We start from the raw sequence: 26,615 nt of genomic DNA, 5'->3' as shown, positions 1-26,615 counted from the left end.
CACCATTGGTCGACCCCAGTGACATAGTGAGGGCAAAGGGCTGTCGGTGCCATTTTGACTACTGGCAGCCGACAGCCCAAGTCCCGGAGATCGCTCCCGGACCGCTCCTGGACCCCCGCTGGACCACCAGGGACTTTTGGCAGGTCTTGGGGGGGTTAGGAGGGTGGGAGGTTGTAGTAAATTAATTTTGGAGGTCTTGGGGGGCGTCAGGAGGGTGGGGGTTTTTGTTAGATTTTTACTTTTTTATTAAAGATTTGTCTGCGAGCCAGATGCAGCCATCAAAAGAGCCACATCTGGCTCGCGAGCCATAGGTTCCCGACCCCTGCACTAGTTGTTACCCTTGAGTGATAAACCCAGTTTCTTCCCTGCCTCTCCTCTTACAGGAGCTATAAATGCTTCCACTGCATCCAGTGGCGTACCATGAGTCTCTGATGCCTGGCAGCCAAAGCTTGTATTTGCTCCCCTCCACCCTTGTTCTTCTCATTACAATAAGAGAAATTCACAGTGTATTTATTTTAGTTGTATGTGGTTACCCATCTTTCCCTTAGAGCCACAAAGCAGTATACAGTCAGATAAATTGAAAACAATATCAAATCAATAAAACAATCTACCTTACCAAAACCTAGGGATGCGCATACATTTCTAATGAATACCAAAAAGGCAAAGAATGAAACCATTTTTAGTTTGTTCCAAATGGAACAAATCAAAAATAGCCTCCTACAAAAATACCTGCAAATTGGAACTGGCCGCACCAGTGGAAGAAGGCACCAAAGAGACATCACTTTGGCGTTGTCCTCCAGGTGGATGAAGCCATTTTTTTTAAAGTTCCAGGACCTAGCAGGATCGCCTGGGCATTACTCCTGCCTTTTTCTAACCAGAATCCCAGGGTAAGTGGGGACCAGGGTGGGAGCTCCTTGGCATTTTTAAATGGAGGGGTGGGGCCTAGCACAGGGTCTGGCTTGGCACAGTTTTTATAACACTGGAAGGCTTTGCCAGGACCATTACAGGACGCTTTTTTTTTTCTTGTGTAATGGTTTTTCTTTTGGTTTGGTAAACAAACTGAACTGAAAAATCATTAAACAAAAAAGAATGACCTTCCCACCTTCCAAAATGAAAAAAAGTAACCAAACCAAAACTTTTGGGGCTGCACATCCCTAATAAAATAAAATTAGAATCCAATCAATCTAAAAACAATGATGACTAAGACCAATAAACTACATCATTTTAAAAAAAATACAAAAAAAAAACAGCGATACAAGCTGCCTCCATTACCAGGAACATTGTGAAGTAACACACAACTTTGCAAAAAAGTCACCCTGAACTTATATTTTATTTATTTATTTATTTGTTTTTATATACCGACATCATACTCAAAATAGCACGAACTCCTAGAATTCAAACAGGTACAACTCTACCTATGAAAAGGCAGCACTGCAACAGAGAGGAAAAATAGGAGTAGGAAAAGAAGCAAGGAATAGAAAATATTAAGGATATATTCACTCCATTGTAATATGCCTTAGAACACCAATGCAATATTCCTATTGGGAAGTGCAGATTGGAAAACAGACCAAGTTGGAAGACTATAGATTCCAAGCAATGTATTCATTTATTTATTTAAGAAATTTATAGTCCACCTATCCACCATTCAAATCGGGTAACAACATTCATTTAAAAAAATAGACAATACCAAAATGCTCTGCTTTTCTAATTACATTAACATAGGGATGAAACAATTGTGCGCGGTTGTGTGCCCCCCATCTACCCCAATAAAAACTCAACACTGTTTGGCTTTTAAATCGGCCGCAGTTTATTAGCAACATAACCCGAGCCCTAACAATAACATCTAACAAAATTCCAAGGCATTCCCCTTTATCCTCCTCCCCTCAATCCATGCCCCCATTCCTCCACCACCTTAAACCCCAATGGTGGAGCCGCCCCCTCCCCCTTTTCCCCCTGCCTGCTCCGCCTCATTCCAGCGAGAGCAAGCTTGACCGCGAACCTTCGCCCCCACGGTTCTGCGGTCCTCCCGTGTAGCAGCCCCCCCAACTACACGGGGCACCCCCCCCTTTCCCTAACCCAACACCCCTTTTAACAGTAAACATGAACTGGGCTCAGGTTTACCACCACAAAACTACCGACCTAGTCGGTATGTTTCCCCCCACTGCGGCCTGCCCTTCTCTCTCTAAGCTAAACCTCTACCATCTTGCAGTCTCTTTTTCTAGCCCTTCTTGCAACATGTTATTAAATAGGTCCATGCCGACCTCTGACAAGTGAACGCCGTCTCCGCTAAAGAGACCCGCCTCGCACTGCCATGACCACTGATGCCTTATCCAAAACCCACCTTCCCAACCCATCCATTTTTCCATTTGCCTATTCAATTTCTTCACCCCAGTATTCCATATTGCTTCCTCCTTGTTTCTTAAACGAATGACTATGTCTGACCACCCAATTCGCATCTGTGGCCATCTGCTCATTAGCTGCACCAAATCTTTTTTAATACACGTTAGCAAAGCTCGGCATGTCCTTAACCCAATATCGTTGCCCCCGCGATATACCACTAGGATATTCGGTGCCCCCCACATTTCAGTGCGTTCTTGTAAAAAGGCTCTTAGATCATCCCATCGCATTCCTCTCTGACTGAACCACGCTAAAGTCCATCCCTTCCATTCCAAGTCCAGATGTCCACCGTACGGACGTTTTAAGGCCCGCTGTTGCACTCTATGAATGTAGGAATGGCCCATGATCCAGGCGCATCCCTTTTTGTACATGCGTCCCCTGCTCTCTGAAAATAAGAAGACAATAGTTAACTGAGATTCCCCCCTTCCCCCCCCCTTTTTTTTTACCCTCCTAGTCCCCTTCAAAACCCTTGAAAACTGGTATTGCATGAGCGCTGACCCGTCCTCGTGCACCAAAAAAGGACCCAACTTGCTTGGACGTACCTGTAAATAAAATCTGGCTGTTCTGACCGGGCAAACTACCCAATCCTCCGCTTTTCCTAATCGTATATACGCCCCTTTTCCCGTTTGATCTGTTTTAGACTTGCGAATCAGTAATGTGATACTGTCTTGCCCCATTCTAACACAACTGACATCCATACCTTGTCCCTCCACATTAAACCGAGATTTGGCTATTAACTCACTAACCCGCATTGCCCCAAAAAAGGCCCACAAGAAAGCCACCCGAAACAACGCAACCTCAAATTCAGACCAACACACTTGAGGTAAATGCAATGAAAATTCCCTTAGATCTGCATATTTAATTGGCAACAGTTTATCCATGAGCTCCCTCACACCTCTCTTCCATCCTCTCAACACTCTCCGTAAGCGAAAACTGCCCGTCGGGTTACCCCTGCCTTCGATCTTCTGAAAAAAGGCATATCCCGCCAATTGAGCTACCACCGTTCCCACTGCAACCCCTTCCCTTCTTGCTTTTAACACGAATCCCACTAAGAGATCATCTATCCCCATTCCCCTTTGCCAACCCCTTTCCTGTAAATAAGCGGACACAGTCTCATTGCCTCTGACATAGCTCTTCCACGTGTTAGGAGCCACCGAGCTTTAAATTAACTCTCTTTCTTCTTGTCCTCCAATCGTCGCTAGACGTACTCCGACACGCCGTGCGCTCGTCCAACCTTACATGGAAGGAAATTATGCACCGTGACCTACCTAACTCGAAAACTCGTGCCCCCTTTCTTCACCCCCCCCCCCCCTGTCTTTGCCCTGTCCCCTTTCTACCCCTTGAGTTGTGTAGAATCCTGGTGGGATTCTGTTGTTTTTTTTGTTTTTGTTTTTTTTATCTAACCCCCCTTTCTTCGTATCCTGCTACCTATTTTAGTCATTCATTTGTTTTTCTTTCTTTTTTTTTTTTTATTTTTTATTTTACGCCTTGGATGTCCACACGCATTTCGTGCTAGGGTGGGCCCGTTGCAGGTCCTGCAGGCATGTCGAAACTTGGCAATCGGGAAATAAGCAGGTGGCTCTATTATACCTCCAGCATACGTCCTTCTGAGCACCCATGCCCTTGCCATCTTTAATCACTGCCCCTGTTTTTCCTGCACGCTTATCACTCATAGCTACAGTGCCCATGCCTTCTGCACCCCCCTCCCCCCCAACCCTCCCTCCTGTGGCTTCCTTCCCTTGCCTTCCCCCTTTGTTGGTCATCTGCGTCAACCACAAGTTAATGTCCTGCGTACCTCATGACATGAATCTGTTTCCCGCCATTTTCTCCCTAAATTTCTCATCGTAGTTGAACCACGCACAACCTTCGTAATCCTTGAACGCCCCCAAAATGCTGTCACCGTATGACAGCAATGCCCCATGTAACCCTGGTTGGTAATGCCCCACTATGCTGGCTAACCAGAAAAAACCCTCACCCAATTCACTATATTCTTAGCCACTTTAATCCCAGGCTCTGAACCTCTCCTTTTCTTGCTACCCTTCTTCCTACCTTTTCCGCCCCTTCTACCCTCGAGCAGTTGCAAAATATTCACGTATCTTTGTTTCTTTATTCTTCTCCTCAGTTTACTGGGCACCCCTTCCCAAAGCTCAGTGAGATATGCCAGTGCAGGATGACCCATGTCCTGGGATGGCCCTGCCGCTTTCCTTCTAAACACCTTGCTATCCTTGCTGGAATCAGATTCGGACTCTGAGTCTGAGCTACTATCCGAACTGGTGCTCTACGAATTTGACTGCTCTCTTTTACCCTTCGATTTATGCCCTTTGTTTGCCTTGGTGGTGCTTGTATTACCTTCTCCTCTGCTGGGCCCCATGGCCACCTCTCCTCCACCTGTACGCCATGCCGTGGTCCCATCTCCTGCCGCCCCTCCACCGCATGCCCCTTCTTCAGGGCTGCTGTGCCACCCTGCACCTGGTACATGCGTCACTTCAATCCATTCCTCAGCGTCTGAAACACAAAACATACTTCTCGCAGCACCCATCGTCTCCGCACTCGCTGCACACCTCTCTCGCCCCTGGCCTTCTCTCTGTAGTGCATAAGCTGGTGTCTCCTGACTCCTCTCTGCATGCAACCCACCTACCCGCCTCGCTCCCTGCCCCTGCCTTGCTCCGCCGGCATGCCTATATTTCCCCCACTCCCTCCCGAGAAACCTCAGTTCTCCAAGCTGGTTTTCCTTCTCACGCCTACCCGCCCTAGCCACTCGCCGCGCACGCACACTATGGGCCACCTGCCACACTCACCGCACATTTGGGCAATGTGTACTCCACATCTCTCTCCTCCCCAGAGCTCTTGGCCGCTGTCTCCTGCTGCGCCATGGCTCCGGCCTCTTGCCCGTCGCTCGCTGTCCGGTCTCACCTCCTCCGACCCGGGCAACCTTCATCTTGGTCCCGCACTGGTGGATCCCTGCCTTCCAGACCGGCGATAATTGGCATGCTCCATCCGCCTCCGTATCTCCTCTCCCCTTAGAGCCTCCATCGAGTGTCTCCTTGCTCCCCCCGGAGTCACCCCTTGCGCCCCTTCGAACTCCCTTCGCGTCTCCCTACTCGCTGACCCTGCCTTCAGGACCGCACCTCCCTCCATTTGATCCGGCAATTCCACCTCCGCGCCCGACGCGTATAATGATAACTCGGCCTGCTCCTGTACCTTCGCGGGGGCCTCCTCCTCCCCGGCCACCCTCTCCTCTCCGCTCTCAGCTTCGGGGCCACTCTCACTGGACTCCGCTGCTAAACTCATGCCCGCTTCAACTCCCTCCTCTGGAGTCGGATGCATTTCTTCCTCTCCATGTTCCTCCCTACACAGCGGGTCATGCACTGCCACCCTGCGACCCCGCTTTTTTCCCATCGATCGACTAGGACCCCCTCTGCCTCCTTTCTCTCCCCCTATCTGCATTTTCTTATTTTATTTGTTCTTTTGTTATTGAATCGCTAACCGCAGGACGACAACAAGCTGCTTGACCTCCTTTCCCTTTCTCCGCTTTCCTCTTCTGCTGTTCTCCTAACCTATGTCACGCTTGCTACCCTATCACCTTACTCAGATTTGAACCTAACCGTTACCCACCCTTTTCCACTTAACTACCCCCCGTCCCCAATATTCTTCCCTTTCCCACCTAATTGCCTCACCTTCCCCTCCCTCCCCTATCTCTCTTGCTGCCTATCCCACGCCCTGTTTCCCCCATGTTATAATCGCAGCTCGGTAGGCCCTCGCTGCTTCCTCTTAAGCTCAACAGATACAGATAAGGATATCAGTTGATAGGAGCCTTTGTCTTGGACTAATATACTCAAAGATCTGTAGTTTCAGTGCAAAATAACATAAGATTTGCCATACTGGGTCAGACCAAAGGTCCATCCCGCCCAGTATCATATTTCCAACTGTAGCCAATCCAGGTCACAGTTACCTGGCAGGATCCCAAGGGGTAGATAGATTCCAAGCTGCTTATCAGAGGGATTTCTGCAACTCCACCTTAATAGTTTATGGGCTTTTCCTCTAGGAACTTGTCCAAACCTTTTTAAAGGAAGCTACACTAACAGCTTTCACCACATCCTCTGGCAATGAATTCCAGAGCTTAATTATGCATTGAGTAATTTTTTTTTTATCATTTTAGTTTTAAATGTACAACTTTGTAACATCATTATGTGTCCTCTAGTCTGTACTTTTTGAAAGAATAAACAACCGATTCACATTTACTTGTTCCACTCCTCTCCTAACCTCTTTAGCCTGACCTCATAGTGAATTGTTTCATCCCCTTTATCATTTTGGTTGCCCTTCTCTGTATATTTTCTAATTCTGCTATATCTTTTTTTGAGATGTGGTGACCAGAACTGCCCAGATGTCTGTGCATATAGTTCAGTCTTTAATTTTTTCTTGAAAATTTGTACTGAATGCTCAGCTTTTAGTTTTCTCTTCTGTATGAATATATTTCCTAACAATTTTTTAATAAGTGAAAATCAGGCATTGATATACATTTTTCTATCATAGGTTAAAAAAAAACCTAATGTTTTTTCACATTTTTGTAGAGTCAAGTGAAAGCATAACATTCTCTTCTCACAGTGAATTTTTCTTTTCAATTACATTTGTATTTCACTGGGAGGATTCTGATATTTTTTTCATTTATCTTCTCTGTTATTGACCCCTATACATAACCTATACGCTGGCAGAATACCTCTGTTTGGTCATAAAAGGAGAACACAGAGAGAATCTCACCAGATACAGTAAAAGAGACCACAAACAAGAAATGTAAATATACAGACAAAAGCTGAACTAGAAACTCTAAGAAGCCAGACTGTGTGTGCCGTGCAATACCAGAGAAATAGAAATAAATGTATTTCCTCCTAAACTGTGCAAAATACAAAATGATCAGAGATGAATATTTCCAAACACTAAAAGAGAAAATGTAAGACTTCCCACAAAAGAATGAGCAGGAAAAATTCTATATAATCCTGGCTAAAACAGGAGAAACAGCAGCAATGCCAGAAATGCGATCTGACCAGGGAGAGTACGGACCATCCTTGTTAAGGTCCTCTCTATTCACTGTAATTTTATCAAAATTCCGCTGCCAGAATTTTGACTGGCAAAAAAAAGAGTGACCACATTACAGGAACACTTGCTGAACTCCACTTGCTTCCAATTGAACAAAGAATACAATATAAGGCACTTTGTATAATCCATAAACTAATCCACGATGAAAAAGCCGACTGGCTTAACACGGCACTGCGCATGCATGTACCACAAAGAAACCTGAGATCTGCAAATAAAGCTCTATTCCCTGTACGTACCAGGACCAGTCCAGACGGTGGGTTATGTCCCCCGTCCAGCAGATGGAGTCAGAACAGAGCTCGAGAGTGGCACCTCATAGGCTAGCGCACCCTCTGCTGGAGCTCAGTATCTTTCTGACTCCAGCAGATGTGAGTTGGGGAAACCAGAGCTTCCCCAGAGTGACAGGTTTTCGGACTTATTTTGCTCTTCTTGAGTTTCTTCCTGTCATTTTCTTCTTCTGTTAACAGGTTGGATCAAGTTAGTTTAAAAAAAAAAAAAAAAAAAAAAAAAAAAAATTTAAGACAAATTTTGTCAGGTTAATTTTTGAGGAGGCGTGCCTTCCGTTTTCTATTCTGCCTCCTCCTGCGGTTCTGTACTCACGTTTGGGTAAGTTTGGTTTCTGTGATTTTGCCTTTCAGCGTTTTCAGCCGGTGGCGCCGGCTTCTGCGATTTTGACTGTCAGTCCCGCGGCCCGGCACTTCTCTCTCGGGCCTGGGCGCGCCGGCAGGGGTTATTTCCCGCCGGTGCCTGAGGACTCTTCGGGCGGGTTGTGCAGGCCACTTCGGCCCCCCCGCGCTGCGATCTTCTTTCGGCCCCCCCCGAGGCGTCCTTCTCGCGCGGCGTGCCGATGCCGCGCTCTTTTCGTTGCGAGTCCTGCGGAGAGCAGGGGTCTCGTCTCTCGCGGGAGGGGGTTTGCCCGCGCTGCCTTCCAGAGGAGGAAGACGCCGCGCACGGCTCGGGTTCGCTCCCGACGCCCCCCTCCCCGCAGCCCGGGAAGCGTGGGCCGGCCATTTCCTCGCCGAGGGCGGGAATGGCGGCCATTTTGGAGGGGGATTCTGGCGCGGCAAACGCGCAGGAGGAGGATGCTGCAGCTCGGGGCGTACCGCGTCTCCCGCGCAGCTCCGAGGAGGGCCTGCCGATTCGCCTACCTCAGGAGGCCTCTACTTCGGGCGCGCCCCCCGGTCTGCCGTTTTTCTCCCCTGATTTCATTTTAAAAATGCATATGGCATATTTACAGGGTCTGTCAGATCCGGGGGGTGCTCCAGCAGGGCCCTCTCCTCCCAAGATCCCTAAGCTAGCCTTACCACCCTCCGGGCCTCGGATTCCGGCTGGGGCAGTCCCAGGGACCTCTGCTCTGCCATCCCCGCCTCGTGCTGTGGGAGCGGCTTCCTCGACGGGAGGTGACCCTTCGGACCCTCCGGATCCGGCACAACTGGATGTCCAAGCGGAAGGCGACGACCCGCGCGCCTTACGAATCTTCCACAGGGAAGAGCTGCAGGATCTGCTCCAACAGACTCTGCAAGAGCTGGATTTGGATCCGCCGCCGGACCCTCCGGCACCGGTGGCCCCAGCGGTTGCTACGTGTTCAAAGAAAGGAGATCCAGTTCTAGCCGCCCTCAGGCCTCGGGCGAAGGCTTTCCCGGTACATGAATCCTTCCTGCAACTCCTCACGGGGGAATGGGACGCCCCCGAGGCGTCATTGAGGGTCTCCCGTGCCATGGAAAAATTGTATCCGCTGCCAGAGGATTTCTTGGATCTCGTCCGGTTTCCTAAGGTGGACTCGGCGGTATCAGCGGTGACAAAGAGGACGACGATCCCGGTCACTGGCGGGACGGCCCTACGCGACACGCAAGACCGCAAGCTGGAAACGTTCCTCAAGAAAGTGTTCGAAGTCTCGGCCCTAGGCATGCGTGCCGTCATGTGTACCTCGTTGACTCAGAGGGCTAGTCTGCTCTGGGTCCAGCAGCTCCTGACGTCTCAGCAGTTGCCTCCGGATGAGGCCGCCCAGGCCGACAGTCTAGAATCTGCCATCGCTTACGGGGCGGATGCTCTGTATGACCTCTTCCGTGTGCTGGCCCGCTCCATGGTCTCGGTGGTGGCCGCTCGGAGGCTGTTATGGCTTCGAAATTGGTCGGCTGACGCCTCTTCTAAGTCGAGTTTAGGATCCCTGCCTTTTAGGGGTAAGTTTCTCTTTGGCAATGATCTGGATGAGATCATCAAATCGCTGGGAGAAAACTCAGTGCATCGTCTACCCGAGGATAGACAGCGACCCTATCGGGCGTTTGCCTCCACCAGAACCAGAGCTAGGGCACAGCGACGTTACAGGTCGTACCGGCAGCCGGGTCCTCGCGCAGCCCCCAGCAGGCCACAGCCTTGGTCGCGTTCCTTTCGCGGGCGGAGGCCCGCGAGAGAGGGCTCGGGGCAGGGAAATACCCCTGCCAAATCTACCCAATGATGCCAGAGCGGCCCACTCCTCCGGTCCCCCCATCGGGGGTCGACTCTCGGAATTCTTCGAGGAGTGGGCAAACATTACCGCAGATCAGTGGGTCCTGGACACCATCCAGCACGGCTACGCCTTGGAATTTGTCCGTCCGCCACGGGACAAGTTTCTCTTCTCCCCATGCGGCTCCGAGCTCAAGAGAATGGCGGTCCAGCAAACTCTGGACCGACTCCAGGATATAGAGGCTATCGTGCCCGTCCCCTTCGCCGAGGTGGGCTCGGGGCACTATTCCATCTACTTCGTAGTACCCAAGAAGGACGGGTCGTTCCGGCCCATACTGGATTTGAAGGAGGTCAACCGGTCCCTGCGGGTCAGCCGTTTTCGCATGGAGACACTGCGTTCGGTAATTGCCGCAGTGCACCGGGGGGAGTTCCTGGCTTCCTTGGATCTGACGGAAGCGTACCTACACATCCCCATACGCCCGGACCACAGGCGTTACCTTCGCTTCAAGATTCTCGGACAGCATTTCCAGTTTCGGGCCCTACCCTTCGGACTTGCGACGGCTCCGCGGACCTTCACCAAGATCATGGTGGTAGTGGCGGCGGCCCTTCGAAAGGAGGGGATCTTAGTGCATCCCTACCTGGACGACTGGCTGGTGCGGGCAAAGTCCTTCTCGCATGGACAAGCCTCGGTGGCCAGGGTCTTAGAGGTCCTGCGCTCCCTGGGCTGGGTCGTGAACCTCCACAAGAGTTCCCTCGTGCCGTCTCAACGCTTGGACTTCCTGGGCGCGACCTTCGACACGCAACAGGGCATGGTGTTCCTGCGGGCAGACAAGGCCCTCTCCTTAAGGGAGCACATATGTCAATTCGCGTCCTTGACAGAACCCACCGCTTGGAATTATCTACAACTCCTGGGTGTGATGGCTTCCACGATCGACATGGTACCCTGGGCATTTGCACACCTGCGTCCCCTGCAGGCGTCGCTGCTCTCTCGTTGGAAACCGGTCTCACAGGAGTATCAAGTGATTCTGCCTCTTCCTCAGGCGGCTCGGGACAGCCTCAAGTGGTGGTTGGTGCCGTCCCACCTGGCCCGCGGCGTTTCGCTCGAAATTCCCACCTGGGTGGTGGTGACCACGGACGCCAGCCTCGTGGGTTGGGGCGCCGTCTGCGACCGCAGCGCCACACAGGGCCTGTGGACCTCGGAGGAGTCTCGGTGGCCGATCAATCGTTTGGAGACCAGAGCGGTTCGACTAGCGCTCCAGCGTTTTCTCCCTTTGGTTCGGAACAGGGAGGTGCGGATTCTCTCCGACAACGCGACCACCGTGGCTTACATCAATCGTCAGGGCGGAACGAGGAGCGAGCACGTCTCCACCGAAACCACTCTCCTGATGGAATGGGCGGAACGCCACCTCGCCCGGCTCGCGGCCTCGCACATTGCCGGGGTGGACAATATCCAAGCGGATTACCTCAGTCGACAGCGGCTGGACCCCGGCGAGTGGTCTCTCTCCGACGACGCGATGGAACTCCTTGTTCGCCGCTGGGGGACTCCGCGACTGGATTTAATGGCGACGGCGGCCAACACCAAGGCCCCGCGCTTCTTCAGTCGCCGACGGGAGCGCGGCGCGGAGGGAGTAGATGCTCTCGTGCTACCGTGGCCAGCCGACCAGTTGCTCTATGTCTTCCCTCCCTGGCCCCTAGTGGGCAAGGTCATTCGCAGGATAGAGAACCACGCGGGCCTCGTGATTCTCGTGGCTCCGGAATGGGCGCGACGTCCCTGGTTCGCGGACCTCCTACTCCTGGCAGTGGACGGACCGATCCGTCTGGGTCATCACCCCCGGCTCCTGCACCAGGGTCCGGTATTTTTCGACCAGGCAGAACTCTTTTGTCTTGCGGCATGGCTTTTGAGCGGCGCCGCCTCCGTCGCAGGGGCTATCCGGAGGCGGTGATTTCGACGATGCTTAAGGCCCGCAAGGCTTCCACTTCTGTTGCCTATGTTCGAGTGTGGAAAGTCTTCGAGTCCTGGTGTACCACTCATGGGGCCCGGCCCACGGAGGCGACGGTTTCTCTAATCCTTCTGTTCTTACAGGATGGATTGGATAAAGGCCTCGCGTACAATTCCCTCAGAGTACAAGTAGCGGCCTTGAATGTTCTGCTACAGTCCACGACTTCTCTCCTTCTCCATCCGGACATCGCCCGATTTCTGAAGGGAGTGCAGCATTTCCGGCCTCCGGTCCGGGACCCCTGCCCGTCGTGGAATCTTAATCTAGTGCTCCGGGCCCTGGCGGGTGCTCCGTTCGAACCTCTCCAAGGTTCTACTCTCAAGGATCTCACCATGAAGACGGTTTTCCTCTTAGCGATATGCTCCGCTCGTCGTATCTCGGAACTGCAAGCGCTATCCTGCAGGGAGCCTTACCTACGTATTTCGGATGCCGGGATCTCGCTTCGTACAGTGCCTGCCTTCCTGCCGAAGGTGGTTTCTTCGTTCCATTTGAACCAGACGATTGAACTCCCGGCTTTCTCTCCAGAGGAGTCTCGGACGCTCCGACACCTGGACATGAAGCGAGTGCTCCTCCACTACTTGGGGGTTACCAATGACTTCCGGGTCTCCGATCATCTGTTTGTCCTCTGGTCGGGACCCAAGAAGGGCGCCGCCGCGTCAAAGACGACCATTGCCCGCTGGATCAAGGATGCCATCTCGGCGGCCTACATCGGTTCTGGGCGGGACCCACCCAGGGGCGTCCGAGCTCACTCTACTCGCTCGCAGGCAACTTCCTGGGCTGAGTCTCGTTCCGTCTCGCCACAGGAGATCTGCCGGGCGGCGACATGGAAGTCGCTGCATACGTTCGCCAGGCACTATCGGTTGCACCTGGCTCCCTCGGGATCTGGCCACTTTGGCGATCAGGTCCTCCGAGCAGGGCTTTCGGGGGCCCACCCGGTTTAGGGAAGCTTTGGTACATCCCACCGTCTGGACTGGTCCTGGTACGTACAGGGAAAAGAAAATTATTCCTTACCTGCTAATTTTCGTTCCTGTAGTACCATGGACCAGTCCAGACGCCCACCACTCTGGGATTTAAGCTCCTGCTCGGGTTCTTGACTGTATAGCTGTCTTATTGTCTACTTTTCCTCGTCTACCTGGTTTTTGTTCGAGGTTGCAGCTCCTCACAAGTTTGCCTGTTGCGACCTGGGTTGCTGGTCGCACCTGTTATTGTTATTGTTTTTGAGGTTTTCACTTCAGGTCCTTGATCCAACTTGTTTCTTTACCTGGCTATTTTCAGCTTTGTTATTCATGATACTGAGCTCCAGCAGAGGGTGCGCTAGCCTATGAGGTGCCACTCTCGAGCTCTGTTCTGACTCCATCTGCTGGACGGGGGACATAACCCACCGTCTGGACTGGTCCATGGTACTACAGGAACGAAAATTAGCAGGTAAGGAATAATTTTCTTCTAACTGTCCCCTCTGTCAAATCAGCACATTTCACGCAAGTAAGAGAAAGAGCACTGTCACTGGCTGGTCCTGTACTATGGAACACCATGCCACTCGAAATAAGACTACAGACAAATCTGAAATTATTCAAAACTAATCTGAAAACCTGGCTTTTTAAACAAGCATTTTATAAAGATAAAGAGAAGGAGAAAAATAGCTGATAGATAAGGATGCACCAAGCTAGAAGTTGTTATTAGTAACCTACAAAAGCAAATTAATGTTAAAATCAAACCGCCTAATTTGTTCCTAACAATCAGGATTAACTTACACACTTAGTTTATTATTTTAAATTGTTACTGTACTATGATGGCACATGATTAATTTGTAATCTATACCACCCATATTTCTCTTTATCGTGCCCTTCTGTAAACCGTTGTGATGGTTATTTAACTTAACGACGGTATAGAAACGTTTTTAAATAAATAAATTAATAGCACTATGAAGCGTGTAATATTTTTCTCTCCCTTTTTATTTTAACCACTTTGTGCATTACTGTCACATAGGGCCGGATTAAGGGCAACTGATGCCCTAAGCACAGCCGAACAATGGTGGCCCCTCAGTCCTTCCCTTGCTTAACTGACAAGACATTAAGACTCAAAAGTGATGAAAGTGAAATGAGATTAAAATTTTTCTTCTGATGCCAGACCCCACAACTATATTAAATATAAACTTTTTAAAAGATTTTATTTAACACTAAATAGTAAGCATATAAGCAAATTATTTACTTATAACTAGGGGGGCAACAGAAAAAAATAAAAATTTTCAGCACACTGGTGTTCCGTTCCGTTCCGTTCCGTCCCCCCCCCCCCCCCCCCCCTTCCTTTGGCTGCTCTATGCAAAGTGCTTATTTTGCTTCATGGTTAATCCAGGGCTGAACTTGTTCATATACACGTAGACGCAGCTACATCTTATCATACCAATACAGAAAAACACATACAAATACACAGTGATTCACGGGCACTCAGAAACACATACAGCTGTATGAATAAAATGTATCCATAAACTCTGACAGACACAAAGACACATACCAGAGCAGGGGCGGATTCCCGCTGACGACCGGCCCGGGGATTCGCCACCCCGGACGGGCCCAGGAGATACCACGTGGTCTGCCGAGCGCGGCTCTGTCACGGCCGCGCTCGGCAGACCACGTGACTAGTGCAACCGGCCCACCGGGGTGATGCCCAATCCCCCGATAGGCCAATCCGTCCCTGGCCAGAGCATGGTGATTACACTAGTACTGCTTAAAAACAGTGCAAGAAAATAGTGTGTCAGCATAGGCGAGGACCACACAATCTCTTCTCCCCCACCTCCCTCACTCCTTCAGCACCAGAGGCGAGCACTACTACTCATCTCTTCTGCCAGCTTCACTCTAAAATTTGAACTGCTTGTGGCTTACAGGTCCTATGAGACTGTAGATCCATGTTCAATTCAGACTTCCAAGGGAAAGCCGGAAGAGGAGTGTGCAGGCAAGAAACTGTGCTTTCCCCCTGCTGGCAGGAGGGATCGTGTCAGGATGGATTGGTGGAGAAGGCGATCCCCCCCAAACGCACATAAGCATTCATAAATGAGAACCATGAAGGACTACCCATGTATTTTAAAACTTAGAATTAAAACTTTTGCCACTAAAAACATACAAAAAAAGCACACCACACACACAGGCAGCTCCAAACATTCCCCTTCATATACATATAAATCACAGGAGCTTGATGACCCCAACCTAACACTTCCCGCCCCCCCCCCCCACACACACCTTCCAAAAGAATGACAGGGGCTTATCAGCCCAATCATAACAGCCCCCACTGCACCCCTTGTACTACTTTGCCCCACCTCTCACCTCTCTCCACCTAGCATCTGTATGCCACCAGTCTCCCCCCGGGCCCTCAAGCCCCTCTCTCCTCCCCTAGCCAGCCCCTACCCAACACCAGTACCTCCCTCCCTCTCTTGCTCACGTTTCCCCATTCTCCTTTCTTTTGCTTATTCCCTGCTCCCGCACTACCATGTCTCTCGCTCTCGCTCTCTCTCCCAAGAAGGGGAAATTTGGATTTTTAGCTCCCTTACCAAGGAATGCTCAAGGTAACTTACAGGATTTTTGGAATTTGGTTACAATAATTTACTGCAACCTGCCCCATAGAGCTTAATAATTGTGTGGGTACTCTGGCTCTATCCCCCATTTCTTCCCCCTTTCTTCCCTCTGCCCCAACTGCCCCCTCCTTGCTCTATCCCTACTCCCCCCCCTTGCTCTTTCCCTACTCTGTCCCTTCTCCCCCCCTGCCCAGCATTAGTTGAGCCTGCCCCTAATACCTCCTACCTGCCACTCAGCACCAGTTCACTCTGCCCCTGAATCCCCCTCCCCACTCCCACATCACCCTACTCCTGAATCTCACCCTGCCCCCACTCAGCATCAGTTTTTCCTGCCCTGTGGGGGTTCATCAGCCACTCTGCAACTTGGCTAATTAGCTGGATAAAACTATTTGGCTAACTTAGCCTGTATATTCATTCAGCAGTGCAGTCACACCTCTAACTGTACCCAGCTATCCTTAAATTAACTGGATAGGTCTACCCGGTAAACTTTAGGATAAGTCTACAGGATGACTAGATTTAGCGGAGTAACTTGCCCGGGTAACTCAGCTCCTCCAAGTTATGACCCCAGAACACTTCTAACTTTTCCTGCCAAATTTTAACCAGATAATTGCCCAAATATTCTGAGTTATCCAACTAAATACTTCTCAATATGGACCTTGGGTTTATAGAACGAACCAGAAGTGGGGCACTCTGTCCAATGCATCATACTTTGTTTTATTGGTTTATTTATTACATATTAACAGTACATCTATAAGCATGAGAAGAACAAATATACAAAAGTTTAGCAACATTGAAAACTAAAATACTAAATTCTATAATTAAATCTCTAGTGCTTAACATATAAACTCCTAAATTACAACACAACCATTTTGCTACGATTATGGCAAAAGACTTTTTAAAATTGGTTTAGCCTGACTAAGTAATAATTACAATTAACTTTCCTTCTATATTGCAGTTAAAAATTCAGCACAAGTTAAAAATAGTTCCTCCTACTCGATTTGGAATTCCTGCCAAGCGGATAGAAGATGCTGGCACCAGCTCAGAAGATGATGGATTACCTAGAAGTCCTCCGGAAATGTCATTACTACATGAAACAATTAGCTGCAACACCACGTCAAAGGTAAACATTTCTCAGTGTACTAGAATTTCAGAGTTTGATTTAGAAGAATGGTTTCTAAATCCAGTCTTCAATGACCACCAATAACGCCTGGTTTTCAGCAATAGCCCAAATATGCAAATTAGCCTGGATATTAGAACAAATGTATGCTATTGCACTGGAATAATCATTGTGCTTTCCTGAAAATTCAACTTTCTGGGTTCTCAAGTAATAGTAGTTGTAGTCTCAATGACCCTTAGTAACCACTGGTTTAGAATGATTAACTCCTGCAAAGATGTCTATGTACCTTTAATGATAAAAGAGAAGATTTTAGCAGAAGAAATAGAGCCTTAAGATGAATGTGCTGAATCTGACTATGGAAGATTTAGTTGTTGACAATCAAAACTCAGCTATTGACTGCTGAGATAACTATGCTATAGTCCATTTTTTAAGCAACAGTCTTTTTTTCTTTTTTTTGGTCTTGTCATATATTGTGTAGTACAATAAATTATTATTCATTTATATGTATTTTATATGATTTACCTTATTGGACTGTACTTGATGTCCTGGAGGATATTTACTGGGTTTTTTTTTTTTATCTTACTATGTTGGATTGTAATTGATTTTATTAACTGTCATTTTATTTGTTTTATGTGATTGTAATTTATTTCAACAGAATCTCTGTAAAGGCAATCAATAATGTGTAAATTAAATTAGATTTCAAGTTGCAGTATAAAATGTGGATATTGTAATCTCTTTATCATATTTTTTTTAAGGTACCGTAATTGTTCCCCAGTACAGCTGAATACTGTATCTTGTTTGTAATATAAGGGACTCTGCTATGCTGTATTCAGCCATGTACTGTGTACTACATAAATAGTGCATGTAATCACAGTAACCTTGAAAATGCTGTGGAAAAGGCAAGATAATACCAGATGGATAAGGAGATAGAGCTAAGTAGTATTTTATTCTCCTTAAACTGTAGACCTTTGGGCCATTTTAACAAAGAGATTGGTCACCCACTGTGATAGAAAAGCATACGAGTGCTAGAAAATTGAAATGATGGTGATACCGTTTAGTGAAACAATCATAGATAAGATTGATAGCATTCTTAATTTCTTTCTTAATTCATTGAATGTTCTGTATTAACAGTGAAAACTTGCATAAAAAATATGTGAAAGCAAAAGAGGCCAATATTTAAAGGTTTTGTCTTGCTAACTAACGCTCATTTTAAAAGTTAGCTGGGTAAACCTTGCTATTTTAAATCCTCCCCCCCATAGCAGTGACCTGTTAATTTGGTCTGAACACACAATTGCACTTATAAAATTTAGGTTTGCAAAAAAGAGGTGTGGGGTGTTTCCCTGGACAAGGTTAAACCTTGGACTGTTAGTGCTGATATTCACTGCTGGCTAACTCTGGTCAACCAACACCAGGCCTAGAATTAATCTAATAACCCTTCCACCTGCCTAGAATTCAAAAACAAAAATTACTGTCTGGTCTAAGGCAATGCCCCCTCCCTCTCTGCACTCAATCTCTAAAATAAAAATACCTCCTTCCCAAGTGTCTATTCCTTACTTCTCTCTCTCTCTGTCTCTGCCTCCCAATATTCATTTTAAAAAAAACCCTGTCAGGTATCCAGTTCCCACTGCCTGCCCTGCCCTTCTGTCCCCGAAAAGGTCAAATCATTTTTAGGACAGGAAGGTGGGGGAATTTCAAGCAGGCAGTATCCTTGTTTTGGCCAGCAGGGATCTAGGGAGGAGCTGGAGGTACTTGGGTTTTTTTTTAATGACAGTGCAGAGGGAGGCAGACAGGGAGCATCCTGTTGCCCAGGGTTGTTTACTTGTAACCTCCCTTCCCTAGGCGTAGCTGGGGTTAGCTCTTTGAGCTCTGGGTGTGCTTGAGCACACCCAATATTGTCTCCTGTGCTGAGCTGAGAGCTCTGTGCTGCAGAAGGAGAACACGGGCTTTTAGTGTTTATATATATATATTTTTTTATTTTATTTTTTTTTTCTCTCGTGTTAACACCTCTGACAGACCCTGAGATGCTAGCTTTCAGCTATGTTCCCATGGCTTGGTTTGTCTCATGCAGAGAACATAAGAACATAAGAAATTGCCATGCTGGGTCAGACCAAGGGTCCATCAAGCCCAGCATCCTGTTTCCAAAAGAGGCAAAACCAGGCCACAAGAACCTGGCAATTACCCAAACACTAAGAAGAACCCATGCTACTGATGCAATTAATAGCAGTGGCTATTCCCTAAGAATAATTGATTAATAGGTTAGGAAAATGGACGCTGATAAATTCAGCATCCATTCTCCGAACCTGACTACCGGCACAAGAAGAAGTGTATCAATCAATATTAAAGTATCGGGCACTTAATTTTAATTTATTCACTCCTTCACTTATTGCCCATTTGTCAGTGAAAGGACCAATACCCTTTCAGGAAAGCCTTCTGAAAGGTGATTGGTTCTTTCACTGACGTGTGACAGTAAAGGGACCAATTGGCAATAAATGGAGTGAATAAATTAATATTAAGTGCCTGACACTTTAATGTTGATTTATTAACTCCTTCTGGTGTCCCTAGTCAGGTTCAGAGAATGGACGCTGAATGTATCAGCGTCCATTTTCCTAACCCCTGCATGTGCGCTGGTTAGGAAAACGGGACGCTGATAAATTCAGCGTCCGTTTTCTTAACCAGCGGACAGCCACAGGCAGCAGACCCCTCTCCCGCTCGCGCTGTCAAGGAGGTGCTAGCGGCGCGCAATCCACCCCTAGTGCCTCCTAGACAGCAATAGCCCTAATTTAAATATTGCATCGCGCCCCCAGGAGAGGTGCCTGGAGACGTGTTATGAAAGCAGGTGCTGAACACACAGTGCCTGCTTTCAGCGCAACTTTTTTGCATCGGCCCCTGAGATGGTAATTCAGTCTCCACTGGAATCTTCTGTTGGCTTTTGTGCGAATTCCTGCCTCATAAACATAACCAGATATAAAAGCTTCCTTGTAACCTTACAATCACGTATGTGGTCTCAAAAGTTCATGTACTTACAAAATTTGGTTAATCCTTTTAATATTTATTAATATGTATAACTATTTTAAAGAATTATCCAGTTCACCATTCTATTTTGTGTATTTTAAACTATATAATTTTACAGGGATGTGAATCTGGCTTCGGACGATTGAAAATATCATTGATATTTTCAAAATCGTCAGAAATCGGGGGCTCCCCCGAAACGATAGGAAAACCCCACGATATTGATCGTGGGGGTTCTCTTATCGTTTTGGGGGAGGGCGGGAAAAACGGCACACAAAAATAACCCCTAAACCCACCCCGACCCTTTAAAACTAATCCCTTTGCTTCCCCCATCCTCCCGACCCCTCAAAAACATTTTACAGGTACCTAGTGGTCCAGTGGGGGTCCCGGGAGTGATCTCCCGCTCCCGGGCCGTCGGCTGCCACTAATCAAAATGGCGCCGATGGCCCTTTGCCCTTACCATGTGACAGGGTATCCGTGCCATTGGCCGGCCCCTGTCACATGGTAGGAGCACTGGATGGCCCGCGCCATTTTTAAAGATGGCTCTCTGGCCACTGCTGCGTTGAGAAATGGCGCCGGTGGCCCTTTGCCCTTATCATGTGACAGGGCAAAGGTAGCGCCGGCGCCATTTTGGTTCCTGACTCCTGACGTCACGCGTGCAGGAGATCGCCCCCGGACCCCCGCTGGACCCCCAGGGACTTTTGGCCAGCTTGGGGGGGGGTCTCCTGACCCCCACAAGACTTGCCAAAAGTCCAGCGGGGGTCCGGGAGAGACCTACTGCACGCGGGCCGTATTGCCAATCTTCAAAATGGCGCCGGCGCTACCTTTGCCCTCACTATGTCATACGGGCGACCATGCAGGACCCCCCCACTGGACCCCAGGTAATTTAAAACATTTGGGGGGGGGGGGTTCGGGAGGGTGGGGGATTTGTTTTAAAGGTTCAGGGTGGGTTTTAGGGTTTTTTTGGTGTGCCGGTTTTCCCGCGCCCTATTTAACGATACAATACAAATGCCCCTGACGATAAATCGGGGGCATTTATATTGTATCTTGCAGTCTAACGATTTTGGACGATTTTAAAATTATCTGACGATAATTTTAATCGTTCAAAAACTATTCACATCCCTAGTTTTTATTATCCTACAAACAGCCTACATTTTGGGTAGTGATGATTTTCTATATATATATCTGTAGTTCATTCTGTTGGTCACTGATTATTGAATCTTTTCCTTATTCCATTCCGCAGCTCTCTTCCTCTTACCAGCATCTTAGCTCTTTGAGTTTAGCTGGAACAGGCAGTGAAGAAGAAGAACAGGTAACTTCAACTCACTATGCTGTTCAAACATAATTAAAACATCTCCCAAAAAGAAACTAAATAAAAATGCAGAAAAACCCCAAAAAACTCTCAAACCATAAATTGTTTAATTTGGAAATGGTTTGCCAGTTTCGAAATCAACTTGTATATGAGAACTATTTCAGCTACATTACCATTTTTATTCTAGTGTCAAAAATTATTAGTAAATGGGACCTCTGTTCAGTAGCTGGGATTTACTGCATAGGTATTCCAGATCAGTAGTAAACCAGGAGCCGAAAATACCTGCATGCTAGCAGTGTGCGCTGAACCCACTGTTTACTAATTTCACTCGTGAACAGGAACCTTCCTCTCTGGTTTTTTTTCACAGCTTTATAAAGATATAAAAACTTGATATAAAATGAAATTTAACAAAATAAATTAAGAACTGTGGTTTTGCAAATTTATATTATTTTATGTAAGAAGTATAACAATTTCACAGCTGTTCAGGGGCAGATTGTAGGAAAATAGCCCCAGGGGATTTTTTTTTCAAAACTGACCCATGGGTTATCTGCCTGACTCGCTCTTGTGCTTTCAGTACTGCATCAGCTTCAACAGTTCTTGTCAATCTAATTGGCACTTTTTGGATTTATCCGGGTATGTTAGATAGCCAAAAAAGTGTGTGTAAAAAAAAAAGCGTTATTTATCCAGATAAGTTCAAATTTGACCATCTAAATAGCAGCAAAGGCACTTCTTAGCAGGATAAGTGTGCGCAAATGATATACATGGAATTTTAAAGGAATGTGCAAATAGATTTTACTCACGTTTAGACAGATTTAACCCCGTAAGTCGTTTTTTACATGTGTAGGTCAGGGTATTTTATAACATGCTCGCAGCAATGAAATAACCAGTTTTACCAATTAATCTACCAGTTTGCCCAGTCCTTCTACAGCTTGTGAAGACCCTCTGGGCTCTTCAGCTTGTTTTCACCCAGACACCCGCCCCCCACCCATTTATTTTTTTACTTTTAAGATGTTTACACTCTCTCACATCGGATATTGACCAGGAGTAAATATATGCAAATAAATGAATTTCACACATCTCTTTGGCACGTTGTAATGTAGCAGCTTATACATGTAAATGTTGGCCCCTCTGTAAGAACATAAGAACATGCCATACTGGGTCAGACCAAGGGTCCATCAAGCCCAGCATCCTGTTTCCAAAAGTGGCCAATCTAGGCCATAAGAACCTGGCAAGTACCCAAAACTAAGTCTATTCCATGTTACCATTGCTAATGGCAGTGGCTATTCTCTAAGTGAACTTAATAGCAGGTAATGGACTTCTCCTCCAAGAACTTATCCAATCCTTTTTTAAACACAGCTATACTAACTGCACTAACCACATCCTCTGGCAACAAATTCCAGAGTTTAATTGTGCGTTGAGTGAAAAATAACTTTCTCTGATTAGTTTTAAATGTGCCACATGCTAACTTCATGGAGTGCCCCCTGGTCTTTCTATTATCTGAAAGAGTAAATAACCGATTCACATTTACCCGTTCTAGATCTCTCATGATTTTAAACATCTCTATCATATCCCCCCTCAGCCGTCTCTTCTCCAAGCTGAAAAGTCCTAACCTCTTTAGTCTTTCCTAATAGGGGAGCTGTTCCATTCCCTTTATCATTTTGGTAGCCCTTCTCTGTACCTTCTCCATCGCAATTATATCTTTTTTGAGATGCGGCGACCAGAATTGTACACAGTATTCAAGGTGCGGTCTCACCATGGAGCGATGCAGAGGCATTATGACATTTTCCGTTTTATTCACCATTCTCTTTCTAATAATTCTCTGTAGATTGCCTCTAGCCCACTCCTTTTTTTTTTTTTAACGTGCAAATTTACACATGGTCGCTGATGTATGGACAGTATCTTCAGTTGATTTCCATGTCCGCGGACTCCCCTGAGTCTGGTCCCTCCCATCTCCTCTTCCTCTGTAATATCAGGCAGTGTTTTAAATTCCCCACTGACAGTGCACGACCCTTCTGGCTCAGCTGACATTTCTTCCTGCTCCCTTTCAGGTGTGTTCATTTGGCCCTGCCAGCTCCTGTTTTCCCTGTACTCAGAAAACCCTTCTCTCCAAGTTCCTCTGGGCTTTTTTCTAGCTCTGGTACCCTAGGAAATGTAGTCCCTTCCCTGTCCTAGGTGCTCTGAGCCTGTACTGGGCTCTACCCTGGCTGAGAGGTTGTTTCTTGTCTAGGGGAAGTAAGGGGCTTTTACTTTCCTCTCCCCCTCAATACATACAGATGTATATTACAAAACATGAATGACAAGTACCAAATGTTCTTTATGTCAACAATTGACATCAATTAAAAAAAGATACCTATATAGATATAGATAGATATGTCTGTTATTTGTAATGAGTTGTTAAAATGTAAACCGGATTGAAGGCAGCTTGCTATAATATATAAAAGACTTTAAATAAATAAATAAATAAATAAATAAAATACCATTCAGTGGGTGAAAATCAGTCAGGGGCAGAAATATCCCAGATGCCTGCTTGCCTAAGTCAGTGCCTGGTTTTCCTTTTCAGCTTCAGTTGCATTAGGTGCTTTCAACCTGATTAGTTCCCTCTCCATTTATGGCTGATTTCTTTGCCCCTCCCCCATCCCTGAGTTCCCATGCAAACATCCCCCTTCCACACCAATCCCCAGATTCCAGCTCTCTCAAGCCTATTTTCTTCTCTGGCCCCTGCAGTCCCCAAGCACCCAGTTTGGATGGTTCGTGGAGGTTCCTTTGCCTCTGAAATGTTCCTTGATACTCCCATATGCATGCCAGGAACTGAGCTGGTGTGACTGGAATATGGCCAGGATTGGTGCCAAGGGTATTAGGCATCCTAGATGAAACTTACATCCTTGCAGTCCTCCCCCAACACACAATTGAAAATTATGCATTTGTCTGAAAAAGATATTCAGTCTTCTGCGGTAAAGATATCACTAGCAACAACATGTATATTATATTTACATTCAGTGCTGTGGTGCCAACCAGAAAGCTGCAAAAAAGACACTTGAAATCATATAGTATTAGGTCTATTATAAAGCATGTTGGGTATGAGTATGGGTTTGGCCTTGGATAACCATTAGTAAATTAAACTACAATTACAATGTACTAAACCTCCCATACCAGACTAGCACTAACTGCCAGCACCCAAACATTAACAACCCCATTGATGAAAAGTCAACATTGCACATATTACACAAAATCTTAACACACCAACATACCTCCTATTAGAAAAACAGAATACGGGAGGAAGTGACATCATCGGGCTTGATGGCTGCCTGAACCGTGAGCTCCTCTGCTAGCTTCTTAAGAATATCATAAACAGGAGCCAGAAATAGTTCAAAGCTCGCTGAAATTTGTGGGAAGATACTCGAATCAGACTGGCGATGGCTGCAAAGTAAAAATCGGTAGATTTTAATTGTTTCTTGTATCGGAGAGCGGGAGATCGAGGAGCCAAAGCAGACGACCAGGCTGCGGGAACGGACCTCCCAGACGGCAGTAAAGATATGGATGACACCTTCAATGTAAATTTGGAGGAGGCCCCAACTCGATCAGAATTCCGTGACTGGTTTTGCGGACTGCACCAGGACTTAAAAAATTATAAAAAAGAAATCCAAGCCATGCTGGGAGAATTTCATGAGGAATTAGCCTCGCTGGGACATAGAGTGGAGGACATCGACTCCAGAGTAGATGTGCAAACCGAAACCAGCAAGCAGGTACACGAGGTGTGCTCGGAGCTCCAGGAAGAAAATTTAAATATGAGAGCCAAGCTGGCTGACATGGAGAACAGGGCCAGAAGAAGAAACCTCCGCTTTAGAGGCTTCCATGAAACAAAGGAAAATACAGACTGCGTAGATATTCGCCGGTTCTGCTCATTCCTGCTGGAATCGAGTCCCAGCCACGAGGAAGGACAACAAGCAGTAATCAAGTTGGATAGGGCTCATAGAGCCTTAAGGGCGGTGGACACTGGCCAGCTACAAGACATTCTATCCTGCTTCCATGATTATAATCTGAAAGAACAAATAGCAGGAGTAGCCAGGAAGCAAATGCGTTGGGCCTTGGAGAACCAAGAGATATTGGTATACACGAATTTGTCTCAAGCCACACTTCAAAATAGACAGGAGTTAAAAGAGGTAACTGAATTTTTAAGAAAGGAGAACATAAAATACAGATGGATGCATCCTTTCGGATTAATGTTCACCTGGGATGGTGTGTCCTCTCACATTCAGACAGTAGCAGAAGCAACAATGATTTTGAAAGACCGCGGCTTTTCAGCGACAACCGCACAACCAGCGGGAAATAAAAAAAATTCCTACCTAAAGATCAACACCCATGCTGGCAACGGGCAAATACCAGAAACAGCAGGCTAAAAAGAAACTCTGTTCCACACAGGAATAATATAGACAGCACCTGAACAGTCAATCCCACATTTTTGCAATTGGGTTGTTTAGGTAATACTACAGCGCAGTGAACTTTGAATCAAACAGCCAATGCTTAGTTCAGTCTATTGTTCCCAAAATGTTGGATAGTTGACACTGAATATATAGAATGATGTAAAGCAATCGAGCTAATGTCAATGGCAACAAGATCAGATAACAGGGGTCTCCTGTTGAGATAAAAATGTTTAAGGCTAGAGGAAGCCTCTATGTCCTTAAGATGGGGAGTTTTGGGTCTGCATGGAGGTTATGGCAGATCACGAAGTGGGCAAGCGGGGTAGGGTCAGGGCAACAAGTAGGGAAGGGACGATGCACATGTTGTATAGGTCTAGTATGGTGCGAGACTCAAGTAATGGTTAACCGGTGTTTTACTATGAGAGAAGTGATAGGAAAGGGGTGTCAGTTAGGTATGATAGTTCTTACGATGGGGGTTTCGGAAAAACCATGTCTGGTTTACTCTTGGGCAACAGTCCTTTTCCTGGAAGTGCTTAGTCTTACTCACCAAGGCATCATTTGCAAAGGTCAGGAGGGAAGAGAACATGGGATTGAATTACCAGACCCTGAATATCCAACTATGGCTACATTTCGCATAATCTCCCTTAATGTTAAGGGTCTCAATTCCCCATTTAAAAAACATATACTTTTTAAAGAGATGAGTAACTTACGGGCAGATATCATTTTTCTTCAAGAAACCCATTTAAAAAGCAGATACGAGTTACTCCTGAAGTCTAGTCCATACCCCCAACAATTATTTACGCCCTGCCCTAAATCAGCTAAATATACAGGGGTAAGCATATTGTTCTCGCAAAATCTGGTGTTTGAAAACCAATTATGTATTAGGGATCCACTAGGCAGGTATCTATTATTGCAGATTTTGGTAGATGGGATGGAATACACGTTAGTAAATGTTTATGCTCCTAATCACGATCAAGGACGGTTTTTGGTGGAGTTGAATAAAGTTCTACTTATGCACGGTAGAGGCAAACTAATTATAGGTGGGGCCTTTAACTTGGTAAGAACACCCATACTTGACGCTTCACGATGAAGTATAGCTGCCACACCTGCTCATAGACATAAGCTACAGAAATTAATGGATATTTGGCAATTGATGGATGTTTGGAGGGCACACTTCCCCTTGTCTAGATCATATACATTTTATTCCTCCTCACACCTATCCCACTCCAGAATAGATTACTTCCTGAATGATAAAGCCTTGTTTAAC

General features: G+C 46.9%; 1 protein-coding gene across 3 annotated transcripts in view; it reads left to right on the top strand.

Annotated features, from left to right (window-relative positions):
- Positions 1 to 26,615, top strand: part of KIAA1211L (KIAA1211 like) — a 362,116-nt gene that overhangs the window by 241,343 nt on the left and 94,158 nt on the right. For 2 of the 3 annotated variants that reach the window (XM_029604772.1, XM_029604770.1), the window contains exons 5-6: positions 16,448 to 16,612; positions 20,862 to 20,930. In XM_029604772.1, the coding sequence (XP_029460632.1) occupies positions 16,448 to 16,612; positions 20,862 to 20,930 (234 nt within the window). The remainder of the gene's footprint in view (positions 1 to 16,447; positions 16,613 to 20,861; positions 20,931 to 26,615) is intronic. The other variant, XM_029604771.1, reaches the window with a different exon arrangement.

Source organism: Rhinatrema bivittatum, chromosome 5 (assembly GCF_901001135.1).
Source record: "Rhinatrema bivittatum chromosome 5, aRhiBiv1.1, whole genome shotgun sequence".
Lineage (NCBI taxonomy): Eukaryota > Metazoa > Chordata > Amphibia > Gymnophiona > Rhinatrematidae > Rhinatrema > Rhinatrema bivittatum.
This window is presented reverse-complemented; position numbering and strand designations above follow the sequence as displayed.